At 50.5% G+C, this 17,409-nt stretch overlaps 1 protein-coding gene across 3 annotated transcripts in view; it reads right to left on the bottom strand.

Annotated features, from left to right (window-relative positions):
- KIF3C (kinesin family member 3C) overlaps positions 1-16,799 on the bottom strand; it is a 34,460-nt gene extending 17,661 nt beyond the window's left edge. For all 3 annotated transcript variants that reach the window (XR_011076659.1, XM_068564841.1, XM_068564840.1), the window contains exon 1: positions 14,477-16,799. Coding sequence is in view for 2 of the 3 variants with exons in the window: in XM_068564841.1 (XP_068420942.1) it covers positions 14,477-16,009 (1,533 nt within the window). In the remaining variant the exon portion in view is untranslated. The remainder of the gene's footprint in view (positions 1-14,476) is intronic.
- Positions 16,800-17,409: the final 610 nt, after the last annotated feature.

The raw sequence follows: 17,409 nt of genomic DNA on the forward strand, positions 1-17,409 counted from the left end.
CAGGCACCTTACCCACCTCACCTGAGTCCCCGCCCTGCAGCTCACTCACCCCCTTCATCTGGCCAGTCATTAAATCCCATCAAGTCTGTCTTCTTGGTACAGCTCACCTCCTTCCCTCCTTTTCATCCTCATCACAACGGCTCACTTCACTGTGGCCCCCGTGACTCACCTGGATCATTGCCAGGATCTCCCCCCACCTCAGTTTCCCCTTCCAGCCCTCTCCACGTGACACCCAAGGGGATCCGCCAACTACACAAGTCTGAACATGCCTCTCCTCTGCTGCAAACTATTGAAAGGGCCTCCATTCCTTGCAGGATGAACCACAAAGTCTGTAGCAGTTACTGGCCCCGTGGGCTGGTCTCACCTACTCCCCACATGTGCTCTGTGCTCCAGCTTTGTCGAAAGAATCCCAGCCCCCTGAGTGGGCTGTGCCTTTTCACAAGACCAGGCTTCTCTCCCTGCTTCACATCCACCTGGAAAACGGCTACTTCTCCTGCAAGACACAGCTTGAGCATCTTGGGAAGTTTTCTCTGATTCCCTTAACTCTGCACATTTCCTCCCTTGGGCCTCCTCAATAGCTAGGACACTTTCCTACTATTTTCCCATATTGTCCCATCATTTGTTTACATCCTGTCTCCTCTGTGTGCTCCTTCAGGTCAGGAATCATGTCTTACTCGGATCTGAGCCTTGGGACTTAGCACAGTGCCTGGCACATAGTAAATGCTCAATATGTTTGATGAACAGAAAGGACTCCTCGGGGTAGCCTCAGAGGGGGGCTTCCAGGTCCTTTCTCTGGGCTCACTCATCCAGAGCAGAACTGGATCTTCACCTCAGCTTCTCCTTCAATTGGTCAACCCACATGCACTGGCTACGGGGCAGAGCAGCAGGGTCTGGGCATCTGGGAAGCCTGGCAGGAGGGATGGGCTGGGTGTGAAGAGGGAGGAAGGAGGAAGGCAGCAGCTCTGCTTGTCCACAGAGGAAGCCCCCGACTGCTGCAGGCCACGGATAATTGATCCCTCTAACTGTAATGGCACTTGGGGGGACCTGGTGTCTGGCCTGGTCCCCCATTCTAGGACACACTTGCCCACTCCAGCCCTGAGTCCTCACACTTCCCTTGGCATGTTATGTGGCCCTAGTGTTCTTCACTCTTTGCCACCGAATAGAAAGACACTAGTTCTCAAAATTGGTTGCATATTAGAATCGCCTGGGGAGCTTTTAAAACTCCCAGTGCCAGGCCACATGGCAGGGTTATCTTGGTCCCTTCCCCTCACAACTGGCAGTGAGAACTCCCAAGCCAGATGCTCTAGAGAAGACTCTAGTAAGGAAGACACAGGGCGACAGCTGATGCCCTGCTTTTTCCTACCTGATGTAAAGACTGGGGATGAGGATGGAGAGAGAAGCACAGGGCAAGGCACCAAGAGAAAGAAAACCATTCTTTTCTTTGCACCTGCTATGTGCCAGGTGTCTCACACTTACTTCTGCTAATAACCTTTAGGCAGTGAGTCTCAAACTCTGATGTACATTAGAATCACCTGGGAGCTTTTAAAAGGCTCAGTGCCCAGGCTACATCCCACTGCCAGTTAAACTGGAAATGGATGGGGCAGGTGGTGAGGTCCAGGCATCGGTGGTTTTTAAAGGTTCCCAGGGGATTTCAGTGTGCAAATTTGGGAATCACTGCTTTTAGCAGTCCCCAGAATCAGCATTATCTGAGAACTTGTTAGAAATGCAGAATCTCAGGCCCTACGCAGACTTAGTGAATCAGCATCTGAGATCCCCAGGTGACTTGTGCAATATGTTTTAAGTGGCATACTATTAACACCATCATTTTTCTGCTGAAAGCTCAAAGAGGTTAAGTAATCCATCCAAGGTCACATCACAGCTGTTCAATTTATATGAAGAATCCAGACACAGGTCTGCCTGGCTCCAAAGCCCATGCTCTTCCTACTGCAGACAATGTGTGGTGTGCTTTAGGAAGCAGAACCTGCTAAAAGAAAAGCAACATGTTTCCAGCAAGAGGAAATCATGTCTGACTAATCTCCAAGAGTTCTTTCCGGGACAAAATAGATTATTTCAGACCATGGGGAAGCCAGTGGCCAGAACTTTAGAGGTTAAAATGCTCCTGGCAAGGTCCTACATCAGAGGTTACTCAAAGTTACATGGGGGAGAGGGTGAGGAGACAGAGAAAGGGGAGGGGGATGAGGGAAAGGAAACAGAAATAAACAGGCACCTCTCTAGGTGGAAAAATGTCCAAATGTTAAATGGGGGTACTGATTTCCATCAGAAATCATGCAAGAAAGGGTGCACAGGTGAAATACCAACTTCACAGATGCCCCCAGATTCTTGCAGGTGGTGATAAGCAGAATTTCTAGGCCGTGTGAGCTGACCAAAAAATGGCAGATGAGCTTCAGTTAGAGTTTTACATTTTGGGAAAAAGTAATCTTCGCTCTACTCATTAAATGATAGCTGTGAGCGATCAGTTATAAACCAAAACAGAGGGAAAAGAGGGGGAGTAATTCTCTATTGTTCCCAGAAGACATTGGCTTAATATGCTGCCACAGCTAAAAAAGCTAATAGCATCTGGCCAGGCACCATCACCAAGGCTTTTTGGAAACAAAACAAAAATCATTCTACCCTAATATAAAACTATGATGCAGCTGAATCTGGAGTACTGTGTGTAGCCCCTTGCTGCATCTCCGGGGACTTGAAGGAGAGAGAAGATCCAGAGAAGGGCAGCTAAAACCATGCAAGGGCTATTGTAAGAGACTTTAAAAAAATAGGACTCTTTAGTTGGCAAAGACAAAGAAAGGTTAAGAGGATGGACCTGGAAATTATACCATCAAAACTGGTGTGACAAGGAAAGCTCCAGGCTTTTCCAATCAATCCCTGGTACAGAGAGTAAGAGCTTGTACCTTGAGTTTTAGAACAAAGAGAAGTTCTGTTTACAGAAGGTAATAAATTTATGGAATGTATTATCTCAGGGGTACTGGATTAAATACCTCACAGTTCATTAAAGGATTCTGGGGACACATTTTTAACCTTTTATTGTCTTTCTCCGCTTTCAGAAAAAAATATTGCACTAACATCAAATGATCACAGAAATAAAACAAAATGGGAAAAAATTCACGTATTCCTCCTCATAGCTAATTAATTAGCTTTTTTCCCCAGATTTTTCCACGTGCACACATCATTTTTTCACATCTATAGACATGGTATAAATATAAGTTTATGTCCTGCTATTTCCATTTCATCAAATATCTCAAGAATTTCCTGTTACTTCCATAAGGTTTATGATTATATGTTTAATGACTGCATAATGTTTAGAGTGGATGATTTATAATATATTTAATTAACCCCCATTATAAGATATTTTGGTTGTTTGGTAAATGTTTACAATAATCACTCTTGTGCATATAATTTTTTTGGCCGAGCAGCGCGGCTTGTGGGATCTTAGTTCCCCGACCAAGGATTGAACCCAGGCCCTCGGCAGTGAGAGCGCCGAGTCCTAACCACTGGACTGCCAGGGAATTCCCAATTTTTTGCTTTTTTAGATGACTTTCTTAGAAGGAAATTTCAGGAGTGGACAAAGGGTTATAAACATTTCGTATATCTTAGAACATACTGTCAAGTTACCTTTCTAAACCACTGCCAGCAATAAATAATGGAACCATTTTTATTACAATGTCATAGTCATGAAGTATTATCATGATTTTCAATTTTGCTTAATAAGAGATATAAAATTGAGCCTCCCATTTATTTTATATTCTCTATACCTTTGCGGTAGGCTTGCAAAGGTCTGATCTCTCCTTTTACAAAATGCTCCTTTATGCTTTTTTTTTGGTGATTTTAAAGTGAGGAGATGGACCCGATTCAAAACAATTCTTTGTTTGTTCGGCCCACACCTTCTCCAGCTGCCCACACCTAGCTCAAGAAACCCATTTGGACACTGTCAGGCAGAATCTGAGCAGCCAATCAGGCCTGGAATCCGATGCATCAGCCAAGACTACCAGGGCCTCCAAGTTCCAAGCCTCCTCCCACTGCCGCCCCCGTGACATGATTCCCAGGGCTGGTTTCTGCGCTGATTCTTGCTCATCAGGCTTCGTGTTAAACCTCCTCCTTGGACCTGGACATCTCGCTTCAGGATGTCTCCTTCTGGCCGGGCCCTGGGCTCCATGAAGAGAGCTCCTGGACGATGCCTGACTGCCCCTATCACCCCGTTCCATTTGTCCACTGCCCCTATGCTTCTCTGCCTAACCCTGCCCCCCCCCCGCCCCCGACACAGATGTGGTTTAAATGACAACCGAATGTGCCTTATCGGTTTCTCGCCAAGTCTTGCCCACCGGCCCAGCCCACACTGTCAGCCAAGCCTGCCTGACAGAACCTTCCTTGTGCTAGAAGACGGGGCTGGTCCTGGCACGAAATATGGGGGTGGGCCCCAATCCAGGTGCAGGGCCTCAGTGCCCCCTTTTCCCCAGTCTCAGTTCATTGCTGCCTGTTTCACCCCCTCCCCTCTGAAATATGTCATGCAGGGCTGCAGTTCTTTGCTTAGAAACAGCTTTTTTTTTTTTTGCTTTTGCTTTCCCCCATTTCTCGGAGGATACCAGTGGCCGTCTCCTCCTTTTCCTCAGAGATCTCTGTCTTTAACTTTAATCACTTAAGGAGGGCAGGGAGGGACAGGGATGCCTCAGATCCCTGGGCCCACTTCAGGCTGGGAGGGTACTAAGCAGAATATGGGGTTTCTAGTCCCCAGGAAAAGTTCCCTAGAGCTCTCAGCTGCCCCAGTTAATGCTGCCCTTGTGATGTCTCAGGGCAAAAGAGTCCAGGTGGGTGGGGCCTGTGGACAGGACTGGGTTTGGTTCTACTGGTTCTAAATATGTCCATTGTAACTAAAAGGCCAGCAGAGGCTGTGGGGTGGAAAAGACAGGGCTGGGAGCTCCAAGGACACGGTCTGACTCTTGCAAGAGGGAAACGAATCACCGGATAACTAAGGTGACCTCAGGGAATCACCCCAACCCCCTTTGCTTTACAGATGACAAAACTGAGGCCCGGAGATGGAGAATTCTAAGCCTGGAGTCTCATAATTAAGGAATCGGTATGTGTGTCTACTCCTATATTGACTATGCACTCTCCAAATAATTTCCCAATTCGATTAGGGTCCTTGATTCCAGGTATGAGAGGCAGGTCAGCTGCTGTGACAATTAACAGCCAAGATCACCACAGGGACCATGTCAGCTTGCAGATACAGCTTGGGATTTTCAGAGGCTCACCTTTTCCCATTCCAGGAGCAATTGAAGTGCAAAATCAGGAGGAGAAAGGAGACCCCAGCACTCATTAAGTGCTGATCTGGAAAGCCAGAATGGAGACAGCCAGGCCCAGACAGCCACCCTTCTGAGGAGATATCATCAAGGACGATTTTACAGAGAAGCCAAACAGGCTCTGCGCTGCCACTGCCAGCTAATCTATGACATTCTGCAGGAGACTGCAGTCTCAGATGCAACTTGACATGTGCCTGTGGCTGGGCTACGTCCTTTTTGCATTAATCATCCTATTTCATCATCACAAGAACCTTATGAGATAACGAGTATGATCCCCATTTGACATAAAAGGAAACTAAGGCTCAGACAGGTGAAGTGACTTGCTTGAGGTTATGGAGCCAGTAAGTGGCAGAAGTAGTATTTAAACACCAGCCTCCTAATTCCAAGTCCAGTGCCCTTTTTCTTGTTCCACAGCTTTCTCCTGGGTTCAGGCAGAAAGGTGCCTTGGAGAAAAGCAACATTTGGTCTTAGCACCTTTGCCACCTAAGGAACCATCAGGAAAGCTCAGGGCACCATTTCTTTCTCTTCCAGGTGAAACAGGCAGGGTTCTGCTGAAGATGCTTCTGCCTGTGTGAAGTTCTTATAGGGGCCTCTGAGATGAGCAGGATAGAGCTCTTAACTGTGTGTGTGGGAGGAGGTCGTCAGTAACACTAGGGTCCCCAGAGAGGTTGAAACCCTAATGCTCATGGGAAGGGCTACCTCACAAGTTCCATGGTGGAAAGATATAAAGGGCACTGGGCATGTCAGTCAGAGAACTTGAATCCTGGTACACACCCTACCATCCTATTTGCTAAGAAATCTAGGGCATCAGCTCCTGGACTTCAGTTTTCTCATCTGTAAAATGGGGCAAATACCCACTAACCTTGCAGGCTTTGGGTAAGAATGGTGAGTTGGATAACAGACGTGGAACTACCTGGTAAATGATAATGTACAATCAAATGTCAGCGGTTACTTGCTGTTTCAGTACCTCATTGACATTTACCCACCACTCATCACAAAGAGCAAAACAAAACAACTACTGCAACAATCCTGGCTCCCACCTCTTAGGAAATACGGCCATGCCTACCATCACAGACCTGTTTCTCCTTTTGTGGCCACTGGTTATAGATCTCAAGGAACCAGCAGTAAGGGAAAAAGAAATGAAAGAGACAATGGTGAGGGGAAGAATAGTGCTATTTTCAGTGGTTCTCTGCCTTGGGGAACATAAACCAGGAAACCGAGTCTGAGTTTCCTGCCTTGCGTCTCCTTGGATGGCTCAAAAAACTACATAAATGGTCTTTCAAATGCTAGTAATTCTCTCATCAAGAAGAAGGAACAACTAGGGATCAGAAAACATACTGGCTGGGGAGTGAGGTAAGCTGGACTCTACTTCCAGCCTTGCACTGGACAGGGTATGGATGCCCAGAAATGCTTCAGTCCACCTTGGAGACAAGCAGGAAGAAAAAAATCAGCCCATCTACTTGAGTAAGAAAACCACGAGCACTTCAGATCTGATCCTTACCTTGTCTTTCTCCCCTACTTCCCTCACTTATTTGTGTTGTGCTAAAGGGTTTCTCTCCAGCACCAGGGATGCAAACCCAGCCAGACAACAGAACGCAACAAAGCCAGCAATGGATGAGACCTAAGGGTCCATAAAGTGCAGACTCAGCATTTTACAGATCCTGGGTCATTCAGCCTCCAGCTTCCAGGTAATAATGCTTGGTCATTCCTTTCCAGCCCTCACTGCCCCTCATCCAGGCTGCTCTCTCACCCTGGGCTCCTGACCCGCTGCTTCCAAGATGAATAGGCAAATGGTGCAGAAAGCAAGGAATCATCTACCGATCATTTCCTACAGTCCCTGGGAGGGGAAGTGACTTGTCCAAAGTCACAGGATTACCAGTAATTGGGTATCATTAAAAATTATTATCAACTCTGGATTTCCCTCAGTTATTCATTTAAGCCAATCTTCTAACCATGTATTAACACATTTCTTTTATATATTTTTCCCCTTTAAAAATTTTAGATATGTTTTTGTTTAATTAACAAAGTAATATATGCTTGTTGTAAAAAACCTATAAAGTGAAAAATAAAAGCCCCCTTCCTATTAAAATCCCTAGAGATAACCATTATTAGTGAGTTCTTGTGATTCATTCCAGAAACTTAAACAATTTAAAGACGAAGTTAACCCTATCTACTGATTTGTATTCTTGGTCATAGTGTTAAAAAAGACTTGCCGATTATATGAACGAATGGCTCTAGGCTGAGGTCAGAGGCTGGGGGTTTGCATCATGTGGAAGGACAGAGCTGAGTTAAGCATCTCAGCAGACAAGAGCTCCCACTGGGGCCTATCAGCCAGGCATCTGGCATGAAGCCTTCCTTTCTGAGTTGGTGATACAGTGTGGAGGGGAAGATGGTGGGCTTTGGAGTCAAGCAGACATAGGCTCATATGCTGGTGCTAACACTTCACAGGCATGTGACCTTGGATTGTCCTCTCGTTGTTACTGTGCCTTAGTATCCTCATTTGTCACATGGAGATTAAAACACTACTACTTCATGGTGCTATTGTGAAGACTGAATAAAACAATGCGAGAATACAGCGAGTACCTGGCATTAAACATGCACTAAAGAAATGGTAGCTATCGTTATTATTCCAATTGTTGTTGTTATTATTATTCTGCCGGCTCACTTGAAGACAGGAGAAAGCCTGCAGGTCCATTACCTACCACCGCAGAAACAGTTCAACCCAGGGCCTGGCACCCCTCAGTTAAGTACATCTGAGAGGAAAAGGAGACAACTAGAAAGTAAGTCTTTAGTCTGACCAGGATTTAATGCCCAGGAATTCCTCGGGGTGTTAAAAATTCTAGATATACACCAAAGCACCAGTACAGGTGCCCTATAAGCTCTGAGCACAGGAGTCTGCCTTGTGCAGCTCCCATGTCTGAAGGGCTGGATTGGTGGGAAGCGAGACCATTTTCTTATCTACTCAGGCTACCTGATTCAGCAGCTCTCAGGCCCAGCTGGCCCCAGAAGTGCCCTAGACTGGCCAGGGACAGCAGGCTGGCAGGGCACAGACGGGAGGGGGTACCCTTCTCCCGCTGAATTCCAGGCCCTTCCTCCTAGTCCTCAGAGCACAATGAGAACATTATCACAGCCACTTCATCCAGTCTTGCGCTATCCGGGGGCTGGAGATGACTAAGGGCAATATGATAATACACTCCGCCAGCCAACACACAGCAAGAGACACCCAACACTGGACCAAAAGGCCTGCTGAGCCCCAACATAACTTGAATCCCAGAACCTCTGATGCAAATTTATTAGTCTTAAAACGCTTCCTGCAGGTCCAATCTTTATATTACCAAATGCCCCCAGCTCATGGAAATTCTGTTAACTGACCACACGCACCAGGGAGACGAAGGAATGAAAGTTACTGCTCCCAACGGTGCCAAGAGGCCATGGACTCTGACCTAGATACCAGACCCAGCCTGGAGCTCTGGTCACTCGCTACGGTGAGGCTCCTTAAGGATCATGGAGGACTCAGCTGGAATGGAGGTGCAGGTGCACACTAGTTCCCTGACGACCCGGCCCTGTACGTCTCAGAGTGTCTGGCATGGGGCTGGTGTCCTTGAGGACATGTGGAAGGAACCAGGTCAGTTTTGGGATCGTAGACGCTCCCCAGATTATCGGGGAGTCTCTAGAGACTGGACACAGCCCTATTTGGAGACTAACCTCAAGATCAGGAGAGTGGAACGATACTATTTCACTCTCTCCTCCAGAGCATTTTCTCTCCCAGTTGGGGTTTCTTCTCCCCAGAAACCCTGCTGTCCACCCCTTACGCACTCTCTCTCTTTCTTTCTTCCCGACTCTGTGGCTCCATTTCTCTTTCCCCTCTTCACTGTCCCCGTCTACTTCTTTCCTGTCTTTCCTCCCATTTTCTTCTATTTTCTTCTTCTCATTGTCTTTCTCTAATTGGCCATGATAGAGAGCTGGAAATATCTCTATTATTGGTTGAATTCCTACATTAACATTTAAATCCTGTCACCTTAATTTTCAAAAAGATGAACCGAACATTTTATATTTTGCTTTAAAAATACTACTTTTAACAATTAAGGACTTTGAAGAGGAGGGGACTTTAAAGATCACCTAGTTCAATGGCTTTTCCGGTACATGAATCCCTTTAGAGCAACTGTGACATTCAGTTTCTCCTCGGACACTTCCAGGGATTGGAGCCCATTATCTCTAGAAGTAGATCAATTCTAACTATTAAGAAGTTCTTTACATTAAGCTTAACCTGCCCCCATAACTTCCACTCCCTGGTTACCAGGACAATCGAGGATACAAAAACAGTGCAATCAGCAGAGGGCAGTGAGGTACATCTTGAGTTCAAAGTATGGGGTAGACGAGTTGGCTGTTAGGTTCTCCTATCTCTTGCTTAGGCAGGCGAGATTGATGACATATATTACAGCCAGACTCTGGCAGGCCTTGAATGCCAGACTAAAATGTGATGTGTTTAACATATCAGGAAGGTAGTCAAGTGAAAACATCCATTAAGCAGTCGAAGATAACAGTATTAAAGTTATCATTTACAAACACTTACATGCCAGGAACTGTGCAAAGTGCTTTAATGTCGATTATCATCGTCTCAATAGAACTATGACATAGGTACTGTTACTATCCCATTTTATAGATGAGGAAACTGAGGTCTCAGAACTAGTAAATCACTAAACCCAGGCCTGCCTGACTCTGATATCCATGCTCTGAAAACAGCACTCTACAAAAAAAGGTCAGCAAAGACCTGGACAGGAGACCTTGATTTGGGAGTCACTTACATAAAGGGCGAGAGGGTCCAGAACAGATGGCCAGGTGTCTCATTTGAGCCCTCTTCTACAGATGAGCCCCCAAACTCCTCCAGTCCTGTGCTTGCTTCTAAACTCCCCTGCTCCACCTCCTGCTGCCTACGGGACTCTTTGTCACCTTAAATTCAACACGTTTACACCAGCTCCTGTCATTTTTCACCACCTCCCCAGCAACCAGTTCCCAGCCCAATATTCCTGATTCTTTAAGCATAAAAGAGGATCCAAGTTTGTGTCAAATCAACCTGGGCTCAACTAGATTTGCCATATACAAACCATAAGGCCTTGGGCAAGTCATAAAACCTCAGTTTTCTCATGTATAAAATGGGAACAGGAATAACACCTTTCATGGAAGGTGCTTGTAGGGATTACATGAGATAATTTGTATACAATATATGGTATAGGGCTTGGCTCGTGGCAAGTGTTAAGTAAATGGCATTATTCTTGCTATTATTGTTGTTTCTCGGGCTTGAAACTCCTCTTGCATAACTATTTATGGTTAATGCCAATGCTGAGAAATGGGAGGAAGAAGAGGGACCCACAAATAGACAGTAAAAATTCAATGCAGTCTGTACTCTCTGTAGTGACCTCATCCCTCTGGCTTTGGGGGCGGCTTCTGCAGGGTCTCTTTCCCATACCCACCACAGAGAGAGTTGGGCTCTAGCCAAGCAGCACCCCGCCCCCTCCCTCCAGACCTACTTACTTGGGGATCAACAAGCAGTGCTGTTGTTTCTACCTCTTCCTGTCAGTTCCAGCCTGCATATTGTCTCATCTGCAGCCCTTGCCTCCCCTACATACTCTTCTTTCCCTCTAAAGATCTAGAATCAAAGCTTTAGAAATCATCTAGCCCGAGCCCTCAAAAAATTAAGCTCAAAATTAAAACAGTCATTAAAAATGTTCCTTGCACAGTTAAAGTGGGCCTTCACCCGATCAAGCTACAGGCACCCCGGTCCTCACTGCAATACGTGCATTGTGCACAAACACTGGAGTTGCCATTGTGCAGAGGCATAACCTCAGCTGTGGGTCTGCCTGTGACTTTACCAAGTCTCCCTACCTCTCAGGTCTAGTATGCTATCAAGCCCCGCCTCCCGGAGACACGAGGTAAGTATGGATGGCTAATGACTACTGATAAACAGGGCATTGATGACAATCACAAACCCTCAGACATTTGCACACCCTCCCATCCCCTGAGGCCCGAGGTAAATATGAAAGGAGGCTCCAAGGAGACAGGCATGGTGTTTGTACACAGTGAGGGGAGAACAAAGGGAACGGGGAGCCTAGAGGTGGCGGGCAGGGAAAACAGGCGAGACAGACTGTAAGATGAGTCAGAGAGAGTGAATGAGGGCACTGGGTCGCATCAGCTACCGCTCAGCTGCCCCCAGGGGTGGTGCGAACTTGGCGAAGGGAACGAGGGAGGCCGACAAGGGGAGTTGTCGAAACTCAGAAAGTGGGAGCCGGAGTGTGTTGCAGATGGGGAGCAGAAGCTCAGCTCATTTCCAGGAGGGACCGGAGCTCCCGCCTTCAGAGGGCTCCCGGATCTTCCTCGCCTGGCTGTTCCCAGGGCTGCAGGGTTATGGCAAGGCAGCCGGGATGGCAGGGGAAGGAAAGCGTTAAGCCAACGACGAAGATGTCAGTCCTAGAGATCACTGGACCCCTGCTTGGCGGACAGAAGCCACCCAGTGGCTGCTAACGCCCTCCACTGATGTAGTGCTTTCAACATATTTCAAATGCCCTCACACTAATGATCTCATTTAATCTTCAGCACAACCCTGTGAAATGGGCAGGCCTGGGATTATCTCTCACATGCTCCTCCCCTCATTACCCAGTGGATCCCTCAAGAGCCCTCAAATTGTTTCCTCTATCCTAGAAACATCTGACACTGAACCACCAGTGCCTTAAGGACTACAGGGAGGTTGGGGTCCTCTATCTAGGCTCCATTCAGGGCTTGCTGGCTGCTGTTTGTCCAGGGCTGGGTGTGACAAGAAGTCACAGGATGTGGAATCATTCCCCTCCTGGAATTTCCCAGGCACCCCTCCCCCTTCACTTATATCTGAAAGCCTGGCACATAATGACCATTTCACCCAGTCCTCAGGGAGCTGTGTCAGACTTCCCCTCATCAGGCCAATGGAAACCTGAGGCCTAGAGGGGCAAAGGCCTCTGCCCCGAGTCACACAGAGAGCAAATGTGGAGGAATCCGTGGAGACCTGGAAAGAGCACAGGTCTGGGGCCATCAGAAGACCTGGGTTCCAGTCCTGGCTCCGCCTGCCTATTAGCCCAGATCACGGAGACAGTCGCCAGCCTTGGTTTTCATCACTGTCAAATGGAGATAGTAATACTCATCTCTTGAGGTTGCTGGGAGGATTCCGTGAGATTAAAACATAAAAGAGTTACGTAAAAATGAATTACTCTGATTATCAAGTAGCACAGGTTAACAACATCAGGACTCTGGTGTCATGGAAAGAAGCCGGACCAAGTATAAAGAGTCTGGCTCTCCTTAACTCACCTGTGTGGCCCTGGGCAAGTCTGGGCCTCGGTTTTTGAAGGCCCCTGGCAGCTGTAAGATGGGGGATTCTGTGGGCTATGCCTCTGATACAAGAATTCTGGCGCTGGCCGCCCTGATCTCTTGACAGCCCCATTATCCGTGCCCCACATTGCCTTAGATCCAAGAACCTTACTGAGGGGGCCAGGGAGTGGCCAACAATGGGAAATCCCATTGGATCCTTCGCTTCATCCCTTCTACCCATTTCCTCAGGGCTGAAGTGCACTCTCTTAGCCTCCGTTGCCCCCCAGCTTTAAGGGTGGGTGGGGAAAGAGAGTAAGGGGTAGTGGTGGGGCTCTTGGTAATGAAACTGATGACAGATTGCCCATGTAAGATTTCCTGGTGGGAAGCACTGGACTGCCTGGATTCCCTTCCTCCTGGGAGAGCTGAGTCTAACTGTCCTGCTTTTAACATCCTGCTTCTCCCAGGAGGACCCCAAATGTACCAATCCCTTTGAGGAAGCGGCTCAGCATAACCCTTGCTGAGCTCCTGGAGGTGAATTAAATACTAAATAAGCAAGGCCAGAGCCCCTGGTGTAGCAGCACATTCCCATAACACAGACAATGGCCTGTAGCTCATCTGTCCCTCTTCCAGCCGTTGCCACTCTCCCTCCCAGGCAGGGCTTCCCTGCACCCCAGCCCACACTCCTGAGAGGGAGTAAGAACTGGTGATGTTTTGCTCTCCCCAGCAAGTCATCAGCTCACGGTTCCTTGCGTTCTTCCTCCAACCCTCAGTGTTAAGGATTCCAGGGACCTGGAAACGCCTAGAACATTGAGTCATGGCATCTGCAGCATTGAAACTTAACAGGTCTGTGGTTGGCCAGGCAGGGGGCCTCTGCAGCTTAGTTCCAACGGGGCCTGGAGGCTTCCCCAGGGAAGGGAGCAGCTCAGGAAGGACGCTGAGGCCCTGATATCTCTCAGGGCAATGGGGAATTGGATCTTACCAGGATGAGGCCTGGGTGTGGGGGCCAGTTGGTTTGTTTCTCAGATCAGAAGAACCTCAGAGATCACCCAGGCCAACCCTCTATTTTACGAAAAGGGAAACTGAGGCTTGAGGAAGGGAAGAAGCAACGTACACAAGGTCACTCAATGAGCTGTAGCAGAGCTAGGCCAAGACGCCAGGTCTCCAGCGTAGAACTCCGTGCTCTTTCCAACCTTCTGCGTGATTTCCTTCCTAAGATTCTACGCAATGGGCCCAGGGGACCACTGGACCACTTTCACAGGGAGCAGGGCCCGTGTATAATCCTGCCTCGCCATCCAAGAACTGAAAGCGCCTAAGGGCCACTGGTTCCAGTTCAGCTCTGCCACTTTGTAGGATGGAACCTCAGTCATGTCACTTTTCTGAGCCTTGGTCCCTCACCTGTAAAACGGGGGTTTAAGAACCAGGACCCCGGATAGCTACCATAAGAATCAAATGAGATCATGTATGTGGGGCATTTTGTAAACTGTGAAGTGTTCAAACGTCAGATAGTAAAATGGTGTGAGGTTTGATGGTGCTGCAAAGGGAGGACGTCCCAAGGGAGGCGGCCAGGCAAGAGCGAGAACCCACACCCAAACGAGGCTGAGTGCCTGCCTGGCTGTCGCTGGACCTGACCGTACCGGGGGCCACCGGCAGAGACGGACAGGCAGCAGGTCAGACCAGCCCAAGCTCACTGGCTTGAGGGACTGCCTGCTGCTTTGCTGTGTGTGTGTGTGTGTGTGTGTGTGTGTGTGTGTGTGTGTGTGTGTGTGTGTGTGTGTGTGTGTGTGTGTGTGTGTGGACCTCTGGTGAGCCCCTGCTCCCTCGGGGGCTCTTACCTTGTACTTGACTGCGAGCAGCTCTGTGGCCTGCTGCTCCCGCCGCAGGTCTTCCAGCATCTTCTCCTTCTCCTCCAGCAGCTTCTGCTTCTCCTCGCTCACCAGGCTGCGGTCATCCTGGATGGCCGCCTTCTCCTCCTCCAGCTGCTCCTTCTGCTGCTGCAGGTAATTCTCCATGTTCTTGTCCAAGGCTGACTCCAGGGTGGCCTGGGGCAGGCGGTAGTTGTTGTTGTCATCTTCCTCTTCGGCCACCCAGGCCTCCATCACGGGCCCCTCAGGGTACCCAGCTGGGGCTGACACGGCCTTCTTCCTGCGGCTGCTCTTCCTCCGGAGCCGCTTTCCCAGCATCCCCTTCTTCTCCAGCTGGGCCTTCAGGCGGGCGATCTCCTCCTGGAATTCCCGCAGCAGCGTGTCCTTGGGGTCCTCGTTCACCCGGGGCTTGTTCTTGATGTTCTTGGCCCGGTTGGCAAAGCGCAGGGTGGAGAGGCTCTCATCGTAGCTGTGAGAGGCTGGCCCCAGGGTGGCCACCATGATGGTCTTGGCATTCCCCCCCAGAGAGTCCTGGAGCAGCCGGGTCAGCTTGGAGTCCCGGTAGGGGATATGGGTGCTCCTGTTGCCCGCCAGAGCAGCGATCACGTTGCCCAGGGCTGACAGCGAGAGGTTGATTTTGGAGGCTTCCTTAGGCCTCTCTCCACTACCACCACCACCTCCACCACCGCCACCACCCGTGGGCTGCGTGGCCGTCCCTCCAGCTGCGTTGGGGCCTGCCTTGTTCTGCCTCTCACTTCCAGCCAGGTCCACGAGGTTGAGCTTGCCCACACGGATGTGGTCCTGGCCATCCAAGCCACGCTCACTGCACTCCACGGTGATGACAAAGATGGCATGGGAGCGGGAGCTGACCTCATTCATGTGTGTACTACCCACCGCCCGGGTCTGGTTCCCCAGGTTCATCACGTGCTCGATCTCCTTGACATTCTTGGTGACGAAGGAGGACAGGTCCTTGATGTAGACGCCTGTCTCAGGGTTCTCCTTCAGCTCTAGCCTCTTGCCAGGCTCCTTGGAGAGCAGGTCCCGAATCTCCTCCTGGTAGATCTCCAGGTAGGAGGCTCGGATCAAGTACTGCTGGTTCTGGGAGCGCGAGATGTGGGTGAAGATATGCTCAAAGGCATTGGGGATGACCCCGCGCTGCTCGGGCTCCACCCAGGTCCCCTGCATGGTGTAGGTCTTGCCCGTGCCGGTCTGTCCATAGGCAAACACGGTGCCATTGAAACCTTGAAGCACCGAGTCTACCAGGGGCCTCACGGTTTCATCATACAAGTCTGCCTGCTTGGAGCTGGCATCATACACGGCATCAAAGGTGAAGGTCTTGGGCAGCTCCCCTAGGGCAGCGCGGGGGTTCCGCAGTGTCACCTGGCCCAGTTTCACGTCCATGGTCAGGATCTGCTCGTGACCAGAAGCCTCCTCCTTCCGGCTGAGGGGGCGGCACCGGGCCACCACCTTCAGGGCCTCACTGGCCTTGGTTTTACTGGCCATCTTGCTGCTCTGTCCTTCCTGACCCCCGCACCCCTCTCCGCAGCCTAGGCGGTCCTGCTGTCCTCCCTAGGTCCGATCGGCGGGGCCGGCCCAGCCCCCAGGCGCCGTTCTTCAATCCGCCTGTAGCCTCCTAGGGTGGGGATGCTGGGAGGTGGCCCCGTCGCTGCTACAGTCCGGGCCTCCACCGCTCTCCAGTCCTCGCTGCACCGGCTGCGGAGGGAGAATTAGGCAGAATCGCCGGGCAGCCGCGGGAGCAGCGCCCACCGAATGGCAGTACCCGGAGCCCGCCCCATGCTGGGGCAGCGGGAGCGCTGCCGTAAACAGCTACGGCAACAATGAGATAAAGGAAGAGGAAAATGGGATGGGGGTGGGCGGCAGAGCTGTCTTCTCCTTGTCCTCCTCCTCCTCTAGGGATCCATGGCGGGGGGCTGCAGGTCCTGGGCGACCGGGGGTCCCGGCCCTCCCGAGGGCAGAGGCTCACCTGGAGTCCTCTCCCCCAGCTGGGGGATCATTCATTGCAGCCAGCGCGGCTGCTGCTGCCTCTGCCTCCTCCTTCCCCGCCGTCGCCACCGGAGAATGAGAGAGAAAAACAGAAGGCGATGGGGCGGAGCAGCGGCAGCGAGAGTGATGTTGCCGCCGCGCTGCGGCCCCGGCTAAGCCGCCCGGCTGGGGTGGGGCAAGGGGCGGGGCCGTGGGGCGGGAATCGCGAGCCCTGCGCCGCCAGTGCGCTGGGGACCCGGGTGCATGCCCGCTCGCACCCCCACAGACCCCTCCGGAATGACAGGCTCCGGTGCAGACCCAGGTCCTGTGCGCACCAGACGGGTGCAGCGCAGCCACCGCCCGCCGTCACTCCATTGGGCCGGAGCATGCTGGGAGTTGTAGTCCTGCCTTTGTTAACCCGGTTCTGGCAGGTTGCTAATGACTTCTCCAGTCCGGAAGGCCCCTCCCTCTCTGGCGTTCTGCCCCCGGAGTGACTGTTGAGGTTGCAGCCTAGCTGGGGGTGGGGGTGGGGGGGTAGGGGGTGGGGGGTGGGATGCGGGGTAACCGCTACCCACACCTGTTTCCTCCACAACCAGCATCCTCTGTCTCTCTTCTGCTCCTGCCTTTCTGCCGGCAGACTCGTACATGTCACCCCTCCCCGTAAGGGTGTTGCCAGGCATTCTAACTCCTAAATGTTTCTTGACTCTGTCCTTTCCTCTCCCTACCCTGGTTTACTTCTGGCCTTCCTTTTCTCTCTCCTGGAACCAGCTTCCAGCTGATTCTCTCCCCACATCCTCTCCGCACATGCACCCTCGTCCCCTCCCCTCCTCCAACACCAGCCTTCCATATTGTATAAAAGCCTCTCCGTCTTCTGACTCCTGCCACTTCCCAGCCTCACTTCCAGCTACTCTCCTAGAGAG

Source organism: Eschrichtius robustus, chromosome 15 (genome assembly GCF_028021215.1).
Source record: "Eschrichtius robustus isolate mEscRob2 chromosome 15, mEscRob2.pri, whole genome shotgun sequence".
In the NCBI taxonomy this organism is placed as follows: Eukaryota; Metazoa; Chordata; class Mammalia; order Artiodactyla; family Eschrichtiidae; genus Eschrichtius; species Eschrichtius robustus.